This window comes from Ictalurus punctatus, chromosome 10 (genome assembly GCF_001660625.3).
Source record: "Ictalurus punctatus breed USDA103 chromosome 10, Coco_2.0, whole genome shotgun sequence".
NCBI classification, from domain to species: domain Eukaryota; kingdom Metazoa; phylum Chordata; class Actinopteri; order Siluriformes; family Ictaluridae; genus Ictalurus; species Ictalurus punctatus.
In genome coordinates this window covers 20,876,317-20,902,590 of record NC_030425.2, presented here as the reverse complement: position 1 = coordinate 20,902,590, position 26,274 = coordinate 20,876,317, and the positions used below count along the sequence as shown (strand labels likewise).

Here is a 26,274-nt window from a genome sequence, read left to right as displayed (position 1 = left end):
GGTGCTATACAGTACATAGAAACAGTCCAGTTTTAAAGAAACAAAGACAATTTTTCTGGCGAAAGAGTCCATTTCAATGGGAAAAGATGCAGGATGCAAAAATGAATTTACTTACAGTATCAGTTACATCAGAGTGAATGTAGCTTAAAGTTTAATCCCACAGATTTGTGGACTTTTGAACTTTGTGAGATTCACGGGTTTCATAATATCACTTGGTGCTTGCAAAAATAAAATAAAAAAAAAGATTAAAAAAAAATTAAAAACTGTAAAAAAAAAAAAAAAATCCTAACTGGCTAGATTTATGGGGATCACAGTGGCACGGTGCATGTTCTCCCCATGCTTCAGAGGTTTCCTCTGGGTACTCTGGTTTCCTCCCACAGTCCAGTACATGGTTTGTAGGCTGATTGGAATCTCTACATTGTCCGTAGTGTGTGAATGTGTGTGTGCGTGCTTGTGTCCTGCGATGGTTTGGCACCCCATCCAGGGTGTCCCCATCCTTGCACCCGAGTCCCCTGGGATAGACTCCAGGCTCCCCATGACCCTGCGTAGCTAGCATTATCATGATTTCCTTGAAAACCACATCCCGCCAGGACCAAGATGACAGACAGATAAAACAATGCCCTGCAGATGAAATAAATGTGGTTTTGCTTTCTTTTCTTATCAAAACTGGATGTTGGGTTTTAATTAGTTCATTGGTCATTTTGTAATAGACAGCAGATATAGCCTGTACAGTGATTATTACTAGTTTTGTCACCTTGGCTTGTCGATTAACTCGCTTAAGTTGGCTTAAATTGCTAGCACTAGGTTATTATAATCCATTGTTGAGTGTTATTAGCAATTTAACGTTATCTTAATTGGACAGCAGGGCAATCTCACGTGCTACTGAGACATACTGTACTATAGCAGGGGTTGTCAACTGGCAGATCAGGGTCCAGATGTATTTCAACAAATGGAAGCAAACCAAGCATAACATAATGACTTGAAATTATTTATAGACGTGAATTAATCAATAAAGGTTGTCTTTCAATCATGTTTGTTGCTTATCCAGAATTTTATCCAGAATCTCACTGGTCCATTATAAATTGAACTGAATGCCCATGTACCATAGGCTGGTTTTTAAAGATTGACTAAAACCTTAAAGAAAGCCTCAAAAAGGATGAAGCAAAAGCCAGCTGTCATTATAGAAGTAGATTATGCTAGCTGATTACCTATGACTTTCCATAACTGTTAGCGTTTTTGGCCGAAAAATTGCCTTAAACACATTCTAAACTTCTCTGTGTGTGTGTGTGCATGAATGCTTGATTTTCCCACTCTGCACAAAACAATTCATTTGTCCTCTGTGCCACATACTGGCTGAAAATATTAGCCCTTTATCCAGTCCAGGCTCCATCACGCTGTAGGTTGTACTACTTTTTCCACAACTGTGCCGTCTCATTATCTTCCCTGGTGTAAAGAAAGCCTCCTTTGATACGCCAGCATTGGGCAGCCAACATCAAACTCACCTGGATACGTAGCCAAGTTGTATTAGCATTAGCGTAGGCTTTGTGGCTGTGCCAGTCATGTGTGGAGTTATCTCAGCGGGTGCTTTAAGGCCTGTCATTAAGAAGCTGGCATACAGCGAGACCGACTGGTGCCGAGACGCAGGACACGCTCGTGTAGCCAGTGCCACAGCTCTAATACACATCTCACACACCCACACACACAAACCCCCATTGTGCTCACTCTGTAAAACACCTCTTAAAAAGTGAATATTAGAGCTTTGCGTGGAACTTTATTTGAACAGCATAAAAAAAAAATAACTACAGTGTAGTGTAGCATGTAAGGAGAATTGAGCGTAGGCGTTTCACTTGGATTAGCCAGCGAGCTATATATGTCGACTTGACATTTACGTGCTCACGTACACTTTAAGAGGCCAGTCCACCTTGGCAAATTCTTCCGTTTTAAGACATTCGAACTCAAATACTAAAAACGTCTGCATTATTTCTGTCCAATTGAGTGGAACTGATTATTTGAACGCTGTCTGATTGTCAGAGGCTTAGATAAAACAGATTACTGTAAAATATAGCCTGAACTGGAGAATAGGCTGCGTGTTTCATTACTTTCTCTGATTAACATTTCATTACGCTGCCATTCGTCACACAAGAACAACTCTTTGGAGCCATTAAATGATCTTTTGTTTTGAAGAGTTGGTGAAAACAAAATGTGTAATTATGTTTGGCGATCGTAAAAGCCTAATCCGTGGGGTTAGAACAGGAACTAAGTCATGTGGGGAAACCAATTAAATGTGACGTCTCGTCTTGTTTTCACAAGTTATTCATTAAGCAGACGCATTTTCCTTGTTTTAGAGATTTGGTCCACGTTCTTGTCAGACCACAGTGATTGGTTTTATTTTTCCAAATCAGTCATTAGTGACATTATGAGTCCAGTGTGGACATTCTGATATTATTTTCACATTACAGCATTACAGTAATTACTTAACCTTTTGCCACAGTTTGCAATATTGTTGCAGTATTAAATAGGACTTGCTACATGTTTAAAGGGAAAATCCACCCTGAAAGACGTGCATATCAAGATTTCCTGTATATTCAATTCGAGCTTTCATTTGTGCTAAAGATTTATTTTATGAGTAAATTCCTACGCTACCCACAATGCCGTGTGGCTTCCCAGTGATAATGGCGCCAGTGGGATTTCATATCTATCTAAAGAGAGCGATGCAGTGTAGTTCTTTAGTCTGTCCTTAGCATATGTACTCTCTGCGAAAACAGATCAGCTTCCAAAGCTTCAACATTCATGCCAACACCTCCATCAGCGCTGACATGGTTTTCATCTAGTAGATCATTACCTTGCCGTGCCGATTCTCTGCAGTAACATAGTGCAACTGCGTCATGTAGTTTGCTGCGCCACTATTGTGCGTTTCTGTGTTCTGTGATTTCTCATTAATATGATGTTGAACATTGCTGGAAAATTGTGAGTGAGAAAAGGAGCTTTAAAAAAAATAAAAATAAATTATATATATATATATATATATATATATATATATATATATATATATATATATATATATATATATATATTGGGAGCTATCCGTTAAACCTGACTTTTATCACGTACATTTGAGATTGGTGGAAATTCTCATGCAGTGTCACCCAGTGATGTCAGTGATTCTCCAAATAACAACAACAAAAAAAACACAACACTGACCAATAAATTAGCACCAGAATCACTAAGCGCAAAACAAACATTTCAACAGAAACATATTTAATGTGTTTCAGGGTGGTGTTTTCTTTTCAGTATCTGATGAGTAACTTTATTATTTTGCATAAAAATCAGAACAGAAAAAAAAAGAAAAAACATCAGAAAAAAAAAATCTGTTTCTTTTTTTTTTAAAAAATGTTGCTTAAGGGTTCTATTAATTTGTGCAGTGATGAAACATGACTGTATGCATTTTTGTGGTTGTCTTGTATGAATAATCATACAGCAGCACTGCAGGAAGAGAATAGCTTTGCGTTGCGTTATTGTGGTCTGCCTGTTTTGGGAAACTTTTCTGCTAGTGTGGTCCATGTTACTAGTTTGACAGTGAAATTCGTGAGTATGATTACAGGCCTGCTCTTGTAATCCTCTCTACACACACATTTGACCTCCTTATGGGACGCCATAACTGGACCACTGCTTCTATCTAAAACTCAGAGTGCATACAGCTGACAAAGGTCTCCTTGGTATTTTATCTAAATGAGCCAAAAGCACTTAGTACTCATATTACTGTTTTTATTAATAGACAAAACAGAAAGTAAAAAAAAAAGTTGAGGCCAAAAGTTTGCATACACCTCCACACATTTCATGTAACATGCATTTGTTTCGGCCAGTCAGTGAGGCCAAATCAAATTTTTTCACATCAGAGGTCATTTTAAAACAGATTAGAGACAGCTTTATTACATCAGAAAGCGGAGGCTTCTGTCTTCATTGCAAACTAAAGCACACCCATGTAGCGTGCATTTCTCACCTCTTAAACAAACTATTGTACTTAAAAATCTGTCAAATAGAGATCTGATTTTGGATCCATTTTCACATGTCATGTATCACGCTCGTGTCACTATTTGATGTCGTCATAGTGCGACATCAGGATACAAATGCAACCCCAATACCAAAAAAGTTGGGACGCTGTGTAAAATGTAAATAACAACAGAATGCAATGATTTGCAAATCTCATAAACCCATATGTCATTCATAATAGAACATAGAAAATATATCAAATGTTTAAACTGAGTAAATGTACCATTTTAAGAAACAAATAAGGTAATTTTGATTTTGATGGCCTCAACATGTCTCAAAAAAGTTGGGACGGGGGCAACAAAAGGCTGGAAAAGTAAGTGTCACTAAAAGGAAACAGCTGGAGGTTAATTGGCAACAGGTCAGTAACATGATTGGGTATAAAAAGGGAATCTTAGAGAGGCAGAGTCTTTCAGAAGTAAAGATGGGCAGAGGTTCACCGTTCTGCAAAAAAAACTGCGTCTACAATTTGTGGAACAATTTTAGAATAATGTACAAAATGCATGTTAGCAGTTCATGTCTTACGTTTTTTAATAAAGATTCGCAATTCGCTTTTATTCGAAAATAAACTTTTTTGTGTCAGACAGTCAAGAAATATTTCACGAAAGTGCTTCTGGAGATTTATTTGCTGTGACAAAATAATAGATTTCATGTGTTTGTGCTATACACCAAAGACATTTGGATTTGAGATCAATAGATGAATATGACACTGTGAGAGAATTTAGGATTTCAATATTTCAATATTTTTAAGTGAATATTTTACAGTTCCTAAAATGATACAGTCTGTTTTGTTCACCAGAGGAAAAAAAGTAATCACTCAAAATACATCATACTTATACACATTTTGTGAGAAGCTTGTGGAAGGCTACCCAATAGTTTGAGTTAGTTAAACTGATTAAATGAATAGGCAATGCCACCAAACGCTAACAAAGTGTATGTAAACTTTTAACTTTTTATGGCTATTATTTTAAAACCGGAAATAAAATAGACACCCTAGTTGACTTAACACGGGATGTGTATGAAAACATGAAATGTGTGAAGTTAGCCTCCTTAGCCTTGGTGTATGTAAGATATTGCTTTCCTGTAGTTTGTATGTAGAATTTTGGCCTCAGCCATAAATTAAGCTGGCTAGCTAAAAGTCTTGTGGATAGTTGGTGATGCCCTCCTTATTTAATCTAATGTGCTATATGTATTTAGTTTGCAATTTCCACTGAAATTTTTCAGGAATTATGTGTTTTTTTAAATTTTATTTATTTATTTGCTGTTCTTAGCAAGCGTTTGTTTATGACATGCCAAATAATTTATTATAAAAGCGGTTGTATTATACGTTTTCCCTTGCCCTCTATTTGCCATTACACAAACAGATGGATGATGAACTGGATTCAGGGAGCTGCTGTGCATGACATCGCCAAGAATATCAAAAAAGCATGAATATATTGGAGCATAAGACAATTTTCAATGGAATACCCAGATCTTTGCACATTATGTTGCTCAGCAACCAGAGGGGGAAAAAAAACGTATTCATGATAAATTCACTGTAATTCACATCCTCTTGTAGGTTCATGCTTTATTAAAAGTTTCCGAGTAAAATACTGTATATTCACTAAAGGTACAAAACCTGTACCCCTTGATGGTGCCTTATTAGTGACAAGGAAAATATATATATATATATATATTTTTATTTCTGAGAGAGTATGCTTGATTAGCAGGGTCTTGAAAGCTAGCAAGAGAGGTATGATTATATATATATATATATATATATATATATATATATATATATATATATATATATATATATATATATATATATATATCTTCTGTATATCTGTGCATATGCATAGAGCCATATTTTTTAGCAATAAAATGTAAGACTATACACGTTAGCAGCATTGTTAGCTGTTTTTCTACTTGTCTTATAGTTAGATTTTTATACTCCTGCTGTGAGTCCAAAGATTTTTATTGCTTATATTTCAGAACAGGAAGAATAAGACACACCCTGGAAATCCACACACCCCATTCTTTATTAACTTCTGTGTTTTGCTGTCTCATAGTTTACTTTTTTTCTTGTTGTTTTTAATTTCGGAAATGTAGGTCAGGGCTTGAGTGGCTCTATCTGTGCCTGGGAAGCTCTCCGGCTCAGTACACATGAGCCTTCCAGCACCGTTTCAGGATTGCTGTGCTTACATTTTTTTGTTTTAGTGTTGTAAATAGTGTTTAGGGTTGGTAGTCATTGGTGCAGTTACTTGTGTTAAGTGCTTTGGCCTGAAACCTTAAGAGATGGCTGGAAAGTGTCCTGTGGATGTGTGTTTGCGTGTGTGTGGTATAAAAGTGTCATTTTCCTTTACAGCATGGGCATGAGCCATGACGATGACCATGCGGCTTGTACAGGCCACTCGCACATCATGTCAGGAGAGTGGGTCAAAGGTCGCAACCCTAGCGACCTCTCCTGGTCTACCTGCAGCCGTGACGACCTGGAAAACTTCCTCAGGTGAGAAGTCGTCATCACTGTCATTCCACCTTTCTGCATTATAAAGCAATACTGCTTTACTGGCACTGGGAAAGACTTGGGGAAATGTACTCATGAGCTGTATGTAAGGGTGCTTTCACATATGGAGAGTTTAGTCCCCCTGAATTGAAACCTGGCGTGTTTTCCATTCTACGCACTTCTTTTAGATAGATGGGAAAGCAGCAATCACACATGGACCAGAACAACTGGTTCGAGCGAGGTGGTCCCGGCCCGGTTCCAAATGAACTCTAGCATGGTTCAGTTGCAGTGAGAAAGCAATTTGTCCCTGAATCGACCTGACTGCAGGACGTGAGCCAAAAAAAATTCTATGTATTGTGGGTTGTAGGCAGCAAACAGAGCCAGAATGTAGAAGAAACGCAGTGTGTTCTGGGTATTTAGACCGATGGACTAAAAGTATTTTCTCAAGGGTCTTTTACAAACTTGGGGCTGATCAATCCCAGAATGTCTCGCTATCTCAGACTGATCAAGAATGCAATTCTGTCTTTATAGTCCGTCCGGGCTTCTCCATCAGTAAAAGTAAGCAATGTCATTCTATCAAGCAGCATCATATTTCAAACGAATTATGCTAAAGATTCTATTTATTTTCATTTCGCTACTTTCAGTCATTAACCTGAGATGTTTGATCAAACCATGACAAACACCTGGAGTACAGAGTTAAGGTTTGATCTGATGCTGTGTAACAATCTAGACAAACATGTATACAAATAATGTGAATTCATAGCTACCAACCCATCACTCAGACACGTCAAATGCCTCCTGGTGACGACACTACAGCTCTCCATCACTATCTATGCTGTTGACCATCAACAGTTCAAACATAGATGTACGGTATAAGTCCATAATCACACTGTCGTCTTCGATATCATCTTGGAAACCCTCCACAGTTGAAAAAAGGCTCTCCATATACTTTTCGCTGTGGTCCATATTTAGTAGTTTGTTGTCAGGTTTATTTAGATTTGGTCAGGGGGTGGGTCATCTCAAAGTTGGCTCCTGGCTGTTGTGTGAATCAGTCATATCCTTCAACACACCAAAATCTACACAGCTCTCAAGCCATTTCATTGAGATTTTAATTGCAGGGTCATTTAATATCAATATACGATGTGTGTGAAAATATACACTAATTGTAGTACTGATTATGTGTAATTAGCAAAAAATGGAAAATCTGTTGCTCTGCATTCATTCAATGGTAAATTGCCTACGTGCTGCAGCAAAGACCTCAATATCTAGCGTCCATGAACTCTCTCTGGGCTCAGTGGTCCGACCTACCAGGAATACTGGATCACCAAAGCCACTCTAATTTTCAACATGTCTGATAGTTGAGATAGTCTAAAAGCTAGGATATATGTTTTTTGAAAACTCACCTCAGATTAAAAGCTCTATTTGTGGAATCCATGGTGTCATTTAGGATTTTTCCCCACATCACAAGCAGTAGGAAACAGTTTGTTCTCCACCATCTCCTTTTTGCTGATCTTATCTCTCAGGCTTTAGGGTCTCTCCAGGATCCAACAGCTTCAAGAAATCCTCAGTGTTGCCAAAGCAAAGCCAAACCACATTCACTCTCTCTCTCTCTCTCTCACACACACACACACGCGCGCGCATGCACATTTGTTTTACCATCCTTATGAGGACTTTCCAGAGACATACTTATTAAGTATGGTTACTTTAACCTCAGTAACCAAACGGAAATGAATTTTTTCATATAAATTGCAGTTTTATGTAAAATAGCTGTTTTCATTCTGGGGACCAGCCAATTGTCAAAACTGTCAGAAATTCCTTGTTCTTGTCCTATCCTGGTCCCCACTGATCTGTACAAAAACCTGCCCCCCTTGCCCCCCCCCACCCCCCCACCCACATACACACAAAAAGCACCACGAATAAACCAGACTAAAAAAACATGGTAATATAAAAAACTTTTTTAAAAACCACACACTTACCCAACATGGAAGTGATTTGTGCCAGTAGCTGCTTTATAATATTTTATAATAGAGGAAAATCAGGAAGTGTAAAATGCCGCAGCATTCCAGTTTCTGCCCGAACTACCGTAGTGCGCTGATTCCAAAGCCCACTGGCATTAAACAGAGGGTTTACCTGTACTTAAAATAAAAATAAGTGTAGTTTTCATGGTTTTCTGGTTCAACCCATTTGCTTGCACTTATTCACGGAGCAAGAGATCTGATCTAGGTTAAATGTAACAGCTGAAACGTGTACTTTCAACTGCATCTCCTGACGTCTCCCACAATTATATGGAATTTGCGATGTTTATGTAAGAGTGTACGCACGGTGGCTTAGTGGTTAGCATGTTTGCCTCACACCTCCAGGGTCGGGGGTCCGATTCCCACCGTGGCCCTGTGTGTGCGGCGTTTGCATGTTCTCCCCATGTACTCCGGTTTCCTCCACCAGTCCAAAGACATGTGTGGTAGGCTGATTGGCATGTCCAAAGTGTCCGTAGTGTATGAATGGGTGTGTGAATGTGTATGTGAGTGCACTCTGTGATGGATTGGCACCCTGTCCAGGGTGTACCTCACCTTGTGCCTGATGCTCCCTGGGATAGGCTCCAGGTTTCCCCATGAACTTGAAGGAAGGATATTTCTGTACAAACAATAGCAATGGGATTGATTTGTTAAGATCAGTTTTAATCTTGAAATCTTTATGTTACCGAATGCCCCGTGGATTGTGCAAAATAGTGTGCTGAGAATTTTAAATAAATTTCGCTGATCTGTTCTATTATTCCTACCTCTCTGAAAGTAGGAATAAATGGGATTTTTTGGGGGGTGGATGAGTCATGAGAATTTTGGGCCCTAATCTCACACATCAGACCTGTCTGGATGTGGTCTAATATTCTAATGAACACGCTTGTTAGACGCCTCGCCGTCCGAGACTCTGTGCCTGTCCCACATGATTGAGTAGGCATAATATGCCGTGGTATAAGAGAACTGTTTAAAATCTTTGAAAGCTGTGACAGCTACGTAATGTCATCAAACTGGTGCCGGATTTCATCCTACACCGCGATGTAAACGTCAGAGACATTTAAAGGTAGTGGCGTCTGTGCGCTGCTGTCACTCGATTCTGTTGTTCGCATACATCAGATGCCAAGCATTCTCAGAAATCTGTCCTCTTTTTCTGCATGCAAGCAACTGATCTTTGCCAACTCTTTATCAGAACATCTTAGCTCCGTGTGAAAGTGTCTTAGAGTGGAGAGATGCAGCAGTGTAAAAAGGTGAAATCTGTGACACAAGCCATGTTCTTGTCACGTTAGAATGCAGCGAGTCAGAAGATGGATGGATTGGGTTTTTTTCTTTCCTGTGGAGGATATTATGTCTTGTTCGAGTTGGGAGGAAATCTAGAAGCTGGGAAGAAAATTTTGAAGAAAATTTAGAAGCTGGGAAGTCAAAAGAAACTATGTGAAATGTGTCTATGCATGCTGTCTGTGTAAATAGTTGCTGTGGTTTTGTAATGACCAGACCTGAAAAACAGTAAGACAAGGGTCAGATTTGTGTTTGCATACGTGGATTATGTCATATATTTTCCTTTTAATTAAAATTTTGTTTTTGTTTTTAGTATTAATTAATCTTATCTCACTGCACTGCACTTGGCTCAAAATTGTTGTTTTGAAAATGACTTAGAAATAGACTTTTTTCCCCCCTTTGTTTTTTCCCGACCCCTCAGGTCGAAGGCCAGTTCCTGTCTGTTGCACACAGACCCGCGGAGTCGTTACCTGGTGCGTCTTCCTGCGAAGCTGCCTGGCATGCACTACAGCGCAGACGAACAGTGCCAGATTCTGTTCGGCACCAACGCCACCTTCTGCACCAACATGGAGGTAGGTGGCAAAGCTCGCCCGCTTTCCTTTTATTCCGATTTTCTCTTTATAAGGTTACCATTATAGGATTTGGCAGCAGCGCAACAATCTGAGAATGATAGAGGTGTCACTAAATTGAGCATTACCTTTACTCAGCCAGCCAGTCAGTTTATTACAAGAGATTTTGCCAGTTTTTGGTTTTGCTTGTTTCGCTATGCTTGGAGCATACAGCTCAAGGACAGGACCTTGGGAAAATCAGTGTTTTTCAACACTGCTAATTTTCACTCCATGGCCAATTTCACATTTGTAAGCAAATGCTTCTCCTTGCCCAATTTACTGTACACTATTTCTCTGCCAGCAATGCAGCCATTCAGTCAGTCAGCTGTCAGTGAGAAAAGCCAGAAAATTTATAAAATAAAATTTAGAGCTTCCAGCATGTCTCTTCTAAGTCGAAGGACCTGGATAGCAGTAGTACAGCATTTAAAAGACTACACTATTGAACAAAAGGTTGCGAGTTCAAAACACAGGACTACCAAAAACTTGCAACGCTCAACTGATCAGCTCTCTCCTCTATTATAACTCTGTGCTTCTTCTGATTCTGCCTCATTTTCTTTTGAATCATTAGCATGAAAAAGTCAAAGGAAGTTTGAAATTGTCTGCAGTTCATTTCCTTGTTTACGAACCTGCAGTCACATTTGGATTTTCCTTGAATACTTTCCATTTCTGTTCCACATACAAATTCATCCTTAATGGCTTCCAACAAGGATTTTAGTAAACCTAGTGATCATTGCTTTGAAAGGTGCATGTCTTTTCTTCCACACACATCAGGATTTGTAGTGAACTGAAATGTCATGATTACGTTACAACTGAAATGTAAACCTCTGTTTGAATAAAGGTATAAACCCAATCACTGTATCTTTACAGGTACTAATAACTTTGGGGTATTTTCCAATTGGCACTATTCAGTGAGAACTGTTCCTGCAGCATGTCAGCCAAATGGAAGATGCCACCCAGATAAACTTTTTTATTTTTATTATTACTATTTTTTATACAGGTGAACAGGCGGTCAAAAAGCCATTTGAAATAATTGCCAGTGGTTTTTTTTTTTTTTTTACATGACTGACTGTACTCATAGAGAAATGAAGACAATAGGAATGAACGTGCCTTCCTTAACTCAGGCAGGTAATCTATGATGCACAATTGGCTCTGGCAAATGTGATTTTGACATTTCAATATTTTTTGCAACATTTTCTCAGTAGGTCATATCATTATGCATTGTTTTTCTTTTTCATGTAATGTATTGGTAGTGCCAGTGCTACAACAATGGGTGCTTTAAAAAAATTGTGGCCCTTTTATATGCATAACATGTGGGCGGTTGTGGCTCAAGTGGTAGAGTGGGTTGGCGGTTTGATTCCCGGCCCACATGACTCCACATACCCAAGTGTCCTTGGGCAAGACACTGAACCCCAAGTTGCTCCTGATGGCATGGCAGCTCTGCTACCATTGGTGTGTGTGTGTGAATGGGTGTAAAGTGCTTTGGATAAAAGCACTATATAAGTGCATACCATTTACCATTAAATCAGGAATAAAGAAAACTAGGAGTGTTAATAGGAAATAAAAGCACATTGTGTAGTGTTAGACCTGCCGGTGATTGCCATATTTTAATTTGTTGATGAAATATAAGTTGTGTTTTTAACCATTTCTAGTTACATTTACATTTTACATCTACATTTTATTCATTTAGAAGATGCTTTTATCCAAAGCGACTTACAAATGAGGAAATACAAGCAAAGCGATATATATCAAGCGGAGAACAATACAAGTAGTGCTACTGAACAAGATCTTTAATTGAGTTCTAGAAAACCAAAGTGTGCAGAATAGACGTGTAAGCGCCAGAGTAGATTTTTTTTTTCTTTTAAGGATAATGTAGGGTTGACATTTTAGGGGTTAGTTAGGTGTTCATGGATGAGGTGGGTCTTTAGCTGTTTTTTGAAGATGGTGAGAGATTCTGCAGTCTGAATTGAGGTTGGAAGTTCATTCCACCACTGAGGGACAGATGGTGTGAAGGTTCTAGAAAGGAACCTTGAACCACGCTGAGTTGGCACAACTAAGTGTTGGTCATTAATTGATCGCAGATTTCGTGAGGGAACGTAAGCCTTCAGGAGAGAGTTGAGGTAGGAGGGTGCTGTTCCAGACAAGGCCTTGAATTCGATGCGGGCGACTACAGGAAGCCAGTGGAGGGAGATGAAGAGGAGTGTGATGTGGGTCCTTTTGGTTCAGTTGAAGACAAGGAGTGCTGCTGCATTCTGAATCATCTGAAGGGGTTTGATGGAGATAGCTGGGAGGCTCGAGAGTAGTGTGTTGCAGTAGTCCAGTTTTGATATGACAAGAGCCTGGACTAGTAGTTGTGTAGTCTGATTGGTGAGATAGGGTCTGATTTTCTTAATGACATTGATGACAAATAGTTACATTTAATGTTGTGGAGTGTTCGTTAGGAATGGGAGTTCGTATGATAATGCAGCTATAAACGGTCATTCGCTCACGTTGGGTGAGTTTTCAAGCTTGTATAGTCTTGGGCATAAGTAGTCCCTGTATCAGTGGCCACTTTGAAGGGAATTTTTACAATAAATCTTGGGTTGTGATATTTTTTGCTCACCAAGATTTTCCTCTCTCCAAGGGGAACTAGTTTTCTTAGCATGCTGTGGAGTGAGCTGTTTTAAAATATCTAATGAGAGATATGACCAGTGAGATTCAAACAAAAGCACGCTTTTCAGTAGTGAGTGAAATGCACTGTACTCAGGGCTTATTACATGTATTCATTAAGTGAGATCATTTGAACAGCTCCCCTCATTCATTAACAATTTTAGCATCCTTGTATTAAGCAGGGTGGCTGGTGGCATGGGTACGGTTGCTGCCTCACAGCTCCAGGTTCCCTGCTTCAGTCCTGAGCTTGGGTTACTATCTGTGTGGGGTTTCACATTTTCTCTCTGTGTCTAGTGTCAGTTTCCTCTAGCTTACCCGATTTCCACCCCCAAAGATACCGGTAGGTCGAATGGTGACTTTAAGCTGCGCCTAGGGTGAATGTGAATGTGTAAATGTGTCTCATCCAGGGTATATTCCCACCTTGCACCCAGTATTCCCGGGTTAGGCTCTGAATCTACCATAACCATGTGGTTACTTAAGAAAAATGAATGGATTAAGCAGCCCGATTTATCCCTCTGAGGGGACCTTTAAAGGTTCTGTTTGAAACCGTACAACAGAGGGTTTAACTTTCAGAAAGGTTCCAAATAAACCCCCTAGGAAGCTCAGAACATCCAAAGAACCCTTTTTTTATGAGTGTACAACTGATCGGTCTTCTTGCGCAAGAGCATTTAACAGCATTCAGAAGATTGTGCAAGACAACAAAATTATCCCTGGGGCCACTGGATGGGAAGAGCTTCCAGGCTGTTCTCTACACATTCATTCCTTACCTTAGTTCGTCTGTCCTGAGGAAGAGTACAGGATGTACTTTAAATCTCTGGATCTGTCCCACTGACAGCTTTATGAGACTGGAGGAGTGTATAGTGAGGAATAGGTTCTCTTGTTTCCTCTTTCCTTCTTCCTTTCCTGGACCTTGATGTTCCAGCATCAACGCCATAAAAGATGGCATACTTAGTGTAGTCCGTCTCCCCCACCAATGGACTGCTAGGCTGAACAGAAGTGGTTTAGGTTTGATCCTAGACCTTACATTATCAGTGTAACATGTGATCTGCCCCTTCCCATTGATGCAAGCAACTTTCAAGTGACACATTATCATAAATTTTGAATGGAAGTGTGTGACTGTGATTCTAGCAACAAGTGATGGGGCGGATGGGTACGACAACCAATTCAGATTATTGGCTTCGATTAATCTCTCTCTCAAAGATTGTTTGATGCCCCCACCATTCTTGCACAGGTTTTAGCTGTTCCTTGCATTTAGTTCCTATAGACCTCACTTTCAACTGGGCTTGTCTCTGATTAAAGAAAAAAATGGAATGGAAATATACAAATTATGTGTGGAGTGGCATGTAACTCTGCCAGTACAGATAATTTATGACAGTAACCAGGAGTCTAGCATGTTTTATCGTTGCCCAGAGGCTCCTAATTGGACTAAGGCCGAGGCTGTGGTTGTTTTTAACCATGTGTATGCAAATCTCCTATGTTTATTCAGTGTGTTGATTTATCGTGTGACAACATGACGGTACTTCTCCTCCTCAATTTCTGTCATTGGTAGGACAAGAGAAATCTCTTTTGTCAATATGATATTGGTTTAATGGCCTGATCCACCATCTCTGTTGGTGCCACCACCACTGAATCAGCTTTATTCTCCAAATACAGTATCATGGCACATTTAACTTCACTGCTTAGCTTGTTGTTCAAAATCAGTGGAAGTATTCGAGGTTGAATAGTGTTGCGCAAAAGTGACAAGTGATGATCTTAAGTGATGAACTGTCTGTCTTTTCCTTTTCCTAATGTAACTGAGGCACAATTACACTCCTTTGTTCCTTAATCCACTGTTCCATGAGTATCAAGTTCGCCACACTGCCTCGCAAATTAAAATAAAAGGTTTTTTTATGTTCAGGAGGCGCCTCAGGTGAGGAAAACATACAGAACTTGAGCGCTCTCACACCTGTTGTTTAAATGCTTTGCATTCCAGAGACAGGAACTTGGCAACGGTTCTGCATTGATGGTCCTAACTATGAAATAGCTATGAAAGTTTTGCTAAGCTAACCCAGGTGGTTGTGTGATTTCAGCACCTGATGTGTGCAGGCCTGTGGTGTCTGGTGGAGGGAGACACATCCTGTAAGACCAAACTGGATCCACCTTTGGACGGCACAGAGTGCGGTGCTGATAAGGTAATAAACATCTAAAGGCTGGGGGGTATTATCTATTTTTTTTTTTTTTTTACACTGAAAGATGTCCCTAGATGCAAAAAAGATTGAGAATCCCTGATGAGCAGGTCATTGGGAATATTGTAATAATGTACTAAAGACTGATTGATGTTGTTAGTAACAGTGCTCCTCTTCATTTGTGTGTGTGTGTGTGTGTGTGTGTGTGTGTGTGTGTGTGTTAGTGGTGCAGGGCTGGTGACTGCGTCAGTAAGACCCCAATCCCTCAGCACATGGACGGAGACTGGAGTGCATGGAGCCAGTGGAGCATGTGCAGCCGAAGCTGTGCTAGTGGAGCTCGATTCAGGCAGAGGAAGTGCGATAACCCTCCGTAAGTCTTCTGAAACACACACACTCACACACACACACACACACACACACACACAGAACAATAAAATACTGATGTACTGTATGTGGAGTACCAGTCTAAGTTACAGAGCTGTTGACAGCAGCAAGACAAGGGGTCTCTGTACCTGTTTGTCCCAAAAAAGCGGCATGATCTGTGTACCTATCTCTCCTAGTAAAGGAGGCATGGTCTCTGTACTTATTTGACCCAGTAAATGAAGTGTGGTCTCTGTACCTGTCTGTTCCATTAAAGGACACGTGCTCTCTGTACCTATTTATCCCAGTAAAAGAGGCTTGAGTTCTATACCTGTCTGTCCCAGTAAAGGAGACAAGGTCTCTGTACCTGTTTGTCCCATTAGAGGATGCATGGTCTCTGTACCTATTTGTCCCAATAAAGGTGACGTGGTCTCTGTACCCATCTGTGCCTCTGTGTCTGGGAGTCTCAGTAAAGGACGCACTGAAGGCTTGAAACTTTATAAAGTTCTTTTTTTTTTCCACTCCCAAAATAATAATGACTTGCGCCACACTGTATATTATACCAAATTGTATGAACTAATTGTATTGTATATAATTTCCACCCTACACTACATCATTTCCCCTGCTACAGCTTAATGCAAAATCCTACAACTAGCACACTATAAACAAAGCAGCTCTTACAGATCCCTGAGGAATTACAGGTTCTTCTTGAACACACCCTCATCCTGCAGTCAACAAACACGCTCTAAATCATGTTTAATTTCTGCACCAGTGCTCTCTCAGGACAGTCACAGTCACGACTCACTCCAAACCTGAACTGCTTAATGGCTTTGTTTGGATTCTGGCAGAAATTGAATTCCCTTATTACACTGCTGATGATTTTGACACTTTGAGAGTTAATTCACAATGGCAGTCAGCCTGCTGGTGTGTGTGTGTGCGCGTGTGTGTGTGTTGGCATGAACACTCAGGATGTAATAATTCCTTGGATGAGTAGAAAATCCTCTTGTTGCTCTTTGCCAGTACAGGATGCAGTGCTGTAACGAGGTGGTCCGAAGGGTTGAAGTACCGTATTTTCTAGATTAGTAGCTTTTTGTTCATGTGCTATGACATAAAAGAATATGAAATAGTTTTTCCTTACAAATATTAGAAGCAACTGAGGAAGTGAAATCACATTTGATTAGATACTTTCATCCTCTGCATGCCTGAGGAACATGTTGTCTATGTTATCTCATTAATCACAATGCAACATTAATCCAACTTATACAATGAAGCAACTTATGAATGAATTGCACCTCATATACACACACACACATGCACACTCCTTCACACACTCATTTACTCCCTCACTCGTCATTTAATCATCACACATTCACGTTAACACACAGAAGATTTCCTCCAGGGGGTTCTCATACAGTAGAGATTTTCACTTGCATGTTTCAGTCAAATGTGAAAATTATTTTCTGTCCTGGGAAACTGATCTCCATCTCACCCGAAAACAGTAGTTTGGCGTTCGCTTCATGTGATCTCGGGTGCAACTGCACCATGTGGGAAATCCATCTGCTCCTAGGGGCTGGGCAGCGAATAACATGATTGGTTAAAGTGGTCATGATACTTCCTATTTCAAGTTTGGTACACAAACAAACAAACAAACAAACAAACAAACACAAAAGACTATACAAACACAAAAACAGAATTTTTAAATACAGTGTAAAAAATGCTAAGTAAGTAAGTAAGTAATACACCAATGAAATAAAGATTAAAAATATACATTCATAAGAACAATAAAGGGATGTTTCTGCTATTTTTCTTTTTACAAAGACTTACAAAGGCGTTTTAATTTATCTGTGGATCAGAAGGTATTTGCCTGCAATGATGATGTCATCCACAAGCTCAAATTCCATCCAAGGGACTTCTCAGGTGGCTTAGTGGTTAGCACGTTCGCCTCACGCCTCCAGGTTCCGGGGCCATGTGTGTGCAGAGTTTGCATGTTCTCCCCATTCTGCAGGGGTTTCCTCTGATTAATCCAGCTTCCTCCCTCAGTCCAAAGACATGCATAGTAGGTAGGTTGATTGGCATGTCCAAAGTGTCCGTGGTGTATGAATGGGTGTGTGAGTGTGTATGTGATTGTGTCCTGTGATGACTGATGACCCCGCCTTGTGCCCGATGCTTCCTGGGATAGGCTCCAGTTGAAAAGGAGTAAGCGGTAGAAGATGGATGGATGGATGGGACTTGTCAGTCCTGATTTTTTTTATCTTTATCTTTATATATATATATATATATATATATATATATATATATATATATATATATATATATATATATATATATATATATATCCTAATTCCTAATTGATTTATGCTATATCAGAAATGCTCCTGAGCCACCCAAAACAAATTTTTGACCTAGACTGTTGTTTTTTTTCTTTAGCTTTTTATCAACCAAGAAGGCCAGAGAAAGGTTATTCATTTGAACAGCAAAAAAAAGAGAGAGACTTGGTTGAAAATTTTAGAAACCTTGTAAACTTGATGGCAGCAGCGAGCGTGCTGGAAGACTGAACTCTTAATTCAGGTCTTGATCCCGTCTGCAGCTTTTCAGACCACTGGATTATGATCTAGTCTGCGGTTTTGTCTGTGTGTAAAGCGAGAGGAAGCCCTCGGGCCAGAAGAACATGTTCCAGCATGGCTGCAGTGGCTCAGAGACTAATTCACTTCTATGTGGTCCCGAAACAGACTGACAGAGTTATGAGCTTTTAAAAAGAGGTCACTTCTTCTGGTCATAAGCCACCACTCTAGAGAACTACACATAACAGGAATGATCATCCAGATCACACAGTGTGTGGACCAGGTACTGACCTCGAGTCAGGACCCTCAGGAAGCTCTATTGTACCGCATGACCACGGAGCTTTTTTAGTCCTTCCATTTCAACTAATACCACAGGTTCTTTTAGTTTATCTTCATATCAGTATGTATAAAGAGCATTCATAAGGAGCATTCTTTGGTTAAGGAAACTAATGGAATATTTTTTTTGAAAACAGACTAAATGAGAGAACTGGTCTTAGACTTTGTTATTTTATCAAACCAATGTAGAATCCCCATTTGTACCCTGTTTTACAAATCTTATAGCAGATTTTAAGGCATGTCATAAACCTGGGAATAATGTTATTCTTAATGAATTCATTGTCTACATTGTTATAGCATAACATTAGTTAATAGTTTGGAAAAATCTAATCAAATCTGCATATCTTCCCTGTAAATGTAGGTAATCAGCAAGTAAGGTTTGGTGTTTGAACTGTGTGTGTTTTGTATTTTATATACAACTGTGCACTAGAGTTGTAAGGCTAATTTAGCTAACAAATAATGGAAATCTATCTCCCCCGAGGTCTTTGTAAATATCTTCCTCTTACTGCATACAGTTAGAGGAGCAGTTTGTAATTATCAGCGCTTGCTGGTGCTTTGATGAGTCATCCTCACCCTATCACATGACCCCACCACTTTTGTTGAAACTATATCTGGCTTTTGAGTTGCCAGGGGAAAATGGGCAGACCTTAGCAAAGTTGAAAGGTGGAGCAACCTTCAATGTCAAAAAAAATATAAACACAAGCCTTACCTTGCCTTTTTAAATACTAGGATTTGATTGCATATTATTTTAAGTATTACAAACTGCAAAGTGATCAAGCCATGTCTAGGTCCAAAGTTTGGACATCGTATCGGAAGTTACGCAGATGATAATATACTTCTACTCTGAATTCAAATATTTCAATATGGACTCTCTCTCTGCTATGTTAAAGTGAATCACAAGGCTACGGGCTAACATTTTGCTTTAGAATTATAATTGTTTTATAATGATATATTTACATACCTTTTCCAGGCCTAAGAGAAGGGCTGAAAATAAAGACTGTAACAAAAGCAGAATAAAAAGGACTAAAAATCAACCACACTACACTAGAAGTGTTGTTTTAGAGGCAAACAAATGTGAAATAAAATTCTTTTAAATATTATTATACACATGCATGACATACTGTATAGCAATGAAACTATTTTAAAAGAGTCACATGGAGCAGAACTAAAGAAGGTGGTTTAAGCTGTTCATTCTTACACCCTTTATCATGAATCAAGAGGCAAAATCATAAATTGCCCCAGTATCAGTTCCAAATATTTATGCCCACAAGGACTCCTGGATCCGTTATGATTTCCCTGTGGAACATGTCGGAATGAGTCTGAGTGGGGATATTAATTACATGAAGGCTTGATTTACAGCAACAAATACTGCTTCAGGACACCCCTGTTTAGCTGATTTAATTAAAGCTAATATAAGAATGAATTGAATGCTTTCCTTTTCCTGAAACAACAGGGCTTGTTCCAGTTCTGTGAGGCAACATATCCTGCTTAAATTCGTGCTGCTTAGAAGTATAATGCTAACTAAATGCTCTTGTTTTAATTGACTTGACTTCTCCAAGTCTGAGCCATTAGACATCACAGATAGCATCTGCATGACCTGCTGCTATATTTGACTCAGTAATTAACCTGTGACCTTCAGTCTGACTAAAAATGAATCATTTTCAATTTCAACTAAATGAGAAGTAATGCAAATTTAAATGAGGGGTTCCAGTGAAGGAGATGTGGCCACTGAACCTTTTAGTCCCACTGATGGAGGTGTGGCCTCTGTACCTGTCAGTCTCAGTGAAGGAGGTGTGGTCTGTGTGCCAGTCAGTCCCTTTAAAGTAGGTGTGGTCTATGTGCCTGTCTTTTGCAATGAAGGGGATGTGGCTTCTGTACCTTTTAGTCCCAGTGATGCAGTGGTGCTGCATGTGCCTGTCTATCCCAGTAAAAGAGGTGTGTCCTATGTGCTTATCTTTTGCAATGAAGGGGACATGGCCTCTGTAACTTTTAGTCCCACTGATGGAGGTGTGACCTCTGTACCTTTCAGTCCCAGTGATGGAGGTGTGGCCTTTGTATCTGTCAGTTTCAGTAAAGGAGTTGTGGCCTATGTGCCTGTCTTTTGCAGTGATCTCAATGAAGGAGGTGTGGCGTCAGGGCCTGTCACCCTTAGTAAATGAGGTGTGGCCTCTGTGTCCATTAATCTCAGTGAAGGAGGTGCGGCCTCTGTGCCTATCAGTCCTAGTAGAAGAAGAACCCTTATTTGTCACATATATATTACAGCACCGTGAAATTCTTTTTTCGCATATCCCAGCTTGTTAGGAAGCTGGGGTCAGAGCATAGGGTCAGCCATGATACAGCACACCTGGAGCAGAGAGGGTTAAGGGCCTTGCTCAAGGGCCCAACAGTGGCATTTTGGCAGTAGGGTAAATGAGGTGTGGTCTCTGTGTCCATTAGTCCAAGTAAAGAAGGTGTGTTAGGGCCAATGTAGGAGCCATGGCCTCTGTATCTGCCAGTTCCCTGGAGGAGTGTAGGCATGGCCAGTTCCAGTGCTTGTTCACTGAAGTCCACCAAAGGAGACATGTTCTCCCACTCCTCAAACCTGTGATGACATATAACATAAGGATGGTGGTCATGGAGCTACATGACACCTGCATACATAAAAAATCATATGTAGAACCCGGTGTGCATGGGTGTGAAGGAAGACTTGGGAGGTAGGCAGAACTTCAGCAGAGCTCCTCACTCAACTTTATTTTGACCACACTTTTCAGAGCGTTTTCAAAAACTCAACCACAAGGTTCAAAGTTCACGCTTGGCCGGCTGTGTGTGTGTGTGTGTGTGTGTGTGTGTGTGTGTGTGTGTGTGTGTGTGTGTGTTGCACACTCTGCCAGCTATGCCACTCTCTCTCTCTCTGGTTATGGCAGTCACTGAAAGCACAAAGGAACACACATAAGTAGAAACACACTGGCAGTAATAAAACACAGATGGAAATCATCAAGCTTCACCTGCCGATTCAACCCTCCTCCTCTCCATCCGCAGCTGATGCTCGACCACACCCTGCTGCCACATAATACTACTTTATTACAACAGGCATCAGCTGTTATAGAGCCTGCATTTGTCACTTTGGTGTCAAATGGACTTGAGACAACTGATATCGTGATTCTGCATCTTTGTATTTCAGGTGTGTCAGAATTCCAATATAATGATCGGCTTATAGGTAGGTGTCATGTAGCCTTATGGAAACTGGCCTTCGTATAAATAGTTTAAATGGTCTGCACTTATATAGTGTCTTAAGTTTAGAAGACTTAACACAAACACTCAGTCACTCAGGTGCCTATGCACAGGTGTTAAGTAATTTTGTGTTGTGTTGTTGTAGACCTGGTCCTGGAGGGAAGCAGTGTCTGGGGGGCAGTGTGGAGCACAAAGTGTGTGAGGGTCCTCCATGTGCCAAGGGCTTGCCTACATTCAGGGACCAGCAGTGCCAAGCTCACGAGCGCCAGGCGGGCAAGAAGAAGAGCCAAATGTGGGCAGCTGTTGTAAATGACGGTGAGGTCACACACGCACACACACTCTATCCTGCATAATATTCATTTGCCTTCAGGCATGTCATTGTTACAGACACTGATAGAAAACAACATGCAGCATAGGTTCCTTTATTACGTAGTGCTCACACACGTATATACACGTGTCACTATTTTTCATGTGTGAGTGTTGGTTTGAGTCGCTCCCAGTGTCAAGGGACTATTGTAAATTATATGTCAGGCACAAGCCAGAACTTTCCTCCCTCTTTTATAATTTTTTCCCATAACATACCAAACAAAACAATCATTGCAATCACCTAAGGTCATAAGCCCATATAATTCAGTTGGGCCATAATTATTTGGACACAATTTTTGTAATTTTGCCTCTAAACCACCACATTATCATTCCCAATAGGAATTTAATTGCACCCCATAGTAAACTAAAACGAAAGATAAAGTTGGCACAACACAGTTCTAAAAATAGAAAATTATTTATTACTTGTTCTCACCACAGGTGACGTTTCGAGCCCAATGGCTCTACATCAGACAATGAACACATACACGGATGAACCCTTATATACCCAACAGAACTACATCACATGATCAGTAACACGATGAATCACAAAACTGGGCTCAACACAAGTGCACCGAGCAAATCATAATGTAATAGTTCATGTTAGTACTATGGCTTTGTATGGGAATTGTATCTTGTATTGGTGTTCCCATTTGTACCAAAGTCATTCTAGGCTGTAGGTATCTATCGTGGAAGGCTCTGTGAGAGTAGCATGAATTTTTTTATATACAACATGGTTTCCTATGAATGTCCTACAACAGCTCATGGGAATTTTGTATAAGGAAGAGTCCTTGTCCTTATTCTGTCTTCAGAAGTGGAAAAAAAGCTTAAACCCAAAAAAGCTGCCTAACTAGGCTACTTCCTCTTGAATGGAATGTAGGGGAAGTGACACTGTTACTGTTAAAGCTTCGAAATACTGCAACTCGCAAATGATAAAGCCGCTGTGAAACACACGTTTGGTAACTGCTACAACATACAATAGACTTTGGTTGTCACATGAAAAGGATTCTAACATTCTACAGAGGTTTTTTTTTTTTTAAATTCACATTTCTCAGATTATATTCATTGTTGATTTAGTTTTGATCTAGCTGAATTTCACTGGAGGAAATTATTACAGCTGCCCACCAAATGTCAATTTTCACGCGTGACCCAGTTTCTCATAACAAGTTGAGGAAGAAAATGTTTATTTGAAATGCCACTCACTCTCACTCACTCTCACACACACAAACACTGTATTACTATCCTTGTGAGGAGCTTCCATTGAAATAATTATTAATGCAGCTAATTAATGCTATGATATAACTGAATCTAACCATAACCTCAGGAACTACACGAAAAACTCTTGCATCTTTTAGTTTTTGTAAATAGACAGTTTTCCTAATGGGGTCCAGGCAAAACTCCCCACAAGGTCCCCAAAAAGAACATTTTTTCACCACCAAGATATAAAAACAAACCCACACACACTTGTGAGGTTCTTTTGGTGGACCGCATGTTTGTCTGTATTATTTTTCCTCATCTTCTAAAGCCATAATGAACCTGAGACTCCTCTATTTACAACTGAGTCATAATCCCCCATGCGCAGAGCTGAGCTGTTGAGGGTTAACAGCTTTGCTTGAGACAACAGTGGCCTTCTGGCAGTCTTGAGATTTTTACTCACAACCTTCTGGCCGCTGTTCAGCCTTTGTTGCCTCAGATTTAACATCATTGCTGACCTGTTCTGTTTTCTTATCTCTGTTATATTATTCTTATCACACCCAAAACACACATTTTCAATCAAATTCCAATGCACTAAAAAGCTTTTCAGCTTGCTGCAGATAAACCTCACATTAAGGCCAACGCTATGTATGTTCAAGAACCACTCACATCCATTACCTCTGTTTGGACATGCTTTCATCTTCTTCTCAGAAAAGCACATAAAATAAGACGGAGTACACCTGTCAGAGAGGCAGTCCCTGATTTTGCTAGTTCACCAGTAGCCACAAACATGTTGAGGTTCAAAGCAGGATTCAGAATGAACAGATGGACTAAGCAGTACAACCTCTCCATGCTGCCACCAGTTTCATTTAGCAGTTGCAGTTACCTTAACCTGACTATGTAAATGTAAACAAATATAAATGCGCAAGCTGCAAGTTTAACTGTAGTAGTAAGAAACATATTCTAGAGCAGTATACTATTTTCGGCTGTTTTAGTCATTTTAGTTACAATTTACAATGTTTACTAAATGCTAGGTTTGCTATTTTGTACTTGAACTTGACCTAAGTTTATATATAAATTGCTGGTTGTCCATTTAATATAACGGTGCAAATTAGGGCTGAGAAATATGACAATATAACATTGTTATTACAACATTATTAATACATTACAATAGATTTCTGTATATATATTATATATATATATATATATATATATATATATATATATATATATATATATATATATATATATATATATATATATATATATATATATATTAGTCATGTGACTTTTTTGACTTACCTGAACATGCAAAAATTTGATCATTTTTGAATGCCACGCTTTGGAGACAGAGATGCATACAAGTGCAGAATATTAAGGTTTAATAAAGAACAAAGCACAAAAAGACACTACCACAATGAGGCAAAACACTATGGCAAAAACTAAACATAAACCAGCGACCTAAACACAGCAACAAACACAACGGCGAAGAAAGACAAACGTAAGACAAGGAGTGCAGTGCAAACTGTGGCTATATACACGAGTGCTCGTTAACAAGAACGTGATTCAGGTGCAGGTGGTCATGTGACCACCTTTTCCAGTCTTAACAATTGGCTTGATGTGGACTATTGTTTTACTTTTGTGGAACCAAAAACAATAGCATCACTAGTGGCCAGAAAAAAATGCCTAGAATGGTATGAAGTAAAGACTGGGGCTGACCTCCTTCTTGCCCAGACTGTAGATGCTTGGGCATTGGTCTCGCTAAATATGATCTTGGTCTCAAATTAATTTTAAATTTAATGTTTGTCGTATCTTTTCTTTTTGCACACAGAAAGTTTGACACAAAGTAATTGCTTCTTCTAGAAAACACAGCCTAATCACTGACATAGTGTACAAATTAATTCAGCTAGTTGATCTAATGGCTTGTCCTCAAAAAGGATTTATTTGTTTTCTGTGTCGATCTTGACTCAGTCTCACTATTGCTTGGACTCGATCTTTACGCCACTTAAGACTTAGCTAGTCCTTAGACTTGCTCATTTAAAATTAGAACATTTTGAAAAACTGGAAAGTTTAAATTTTTGAAAAATTTTAAACAAAGAAAGGAAATCTTCAATATATTGTGTATGTTGGTAATAAATATAAAAACAATATTTAATATTAAAGATACACATTATTTCTAGATCACTATTTAAAATGAAGCAAAATCCTTTACAAAAGGTCAGATTTTCCTTGAGTCTCATCTCTTCATTAAAGATGGTGACTCTGATCGAGTTGATATAACATGGACTGTCATTATTTACACGAACTGTCATTAATGAAAAACGGGGACATTCCAAATTACGAAATTCTGAAATTCATGTAAATATTATACTTTCCGCTCAAGTTATTGCTGATCATGATAATTTGTCATGCAAAATGTTCTATTCAATTTTGTATGCCAGAGCCATATCTCCCTGCAGCTCTCGCCTGGTTTCCCACTGAAGCAGGGGGACAAACCCCACAAAGCAGGGTTTAGCCTGGTCAGTACGTGGATGGGAGACCAACTGGGGAAAACTGAGGTTGCTGCAGAAAGTGACCTGTGTGGGTCCTAATGTCCCAGTATAGTGACGGGGACACTATACCGTAAAAACAGCGCTGTCTTTGGGATGAGATGTTAAACTGAGGTCCTGACTCTCTGTGGTCACTTATTGTAAAAGAGTAGGGGTAAATGGTCTGCACTTATATAGCGCCATTATCCAAAGCTCTTTACACTGTATCTCATTCACCCATTAACCCATTCACACACCAGTAGTAGCAGAGCTGCCTTGCAAGGCACTAGCTTGCCATCGGGAGCAACTTGGGGTTCAGTGTCTTGCCCAAGGACACTTCGGTATGTGGAGACTTGTGGGCCAGCAATCGAACCGCCAACCCTACGATTAGTGGACAACTCACTCTACCACCCGAACCACACACCACCACTGTATAACCCCGGTGTCCTGGTGAAATTCCCCCATTGTCCCTTCTCTATCATGG

At 39.7% G+C, this 26,274-nt stretch overlaps 1 protein-coding gene across 3 annotated transcripts in view; it reads left to right on the top strand.

The window, feature by feature from the left end:
- adamts17 (ADAM metallopeptidase with thrombospondin type 1 motif, 17) overlaps nucleotides 1-26,274 on the top strand; it is a 153,671-nt gene that overhangs the window by 68,854 nt on the left and 58,543 nt on the right. For all 3 annotated transcript variants that reach the window (XM_017478337.3, XM_017478336.3, XM_017478338.3), the window contains exons 9-13: nucleotides 6,395-6,535; nucleotides 10,241-10,391; nucleotides 15,143-15,244; nucleotides 15,463-15,608; nucleotides 21,851-22,020. In XM_017478337.3, the coding sequence (XP_017333826.1) occupies nucleotides 6,395-6,535; nucleotides 10,241-10,391; nucleotides 15,143-15,244; nucleotides 15,463-15,608; nucleotides 21,851-22,020 (710 nt within the window). The remainder of the gene's footprint in view (nucleotides 1-6,394; nucleotides 6,536-10,240; nucleotides 10,392-15,142; nucleotides 15,245-15,462; nucleotides 15,609-21,850; nucleotides 22,021-26,274) is intronic.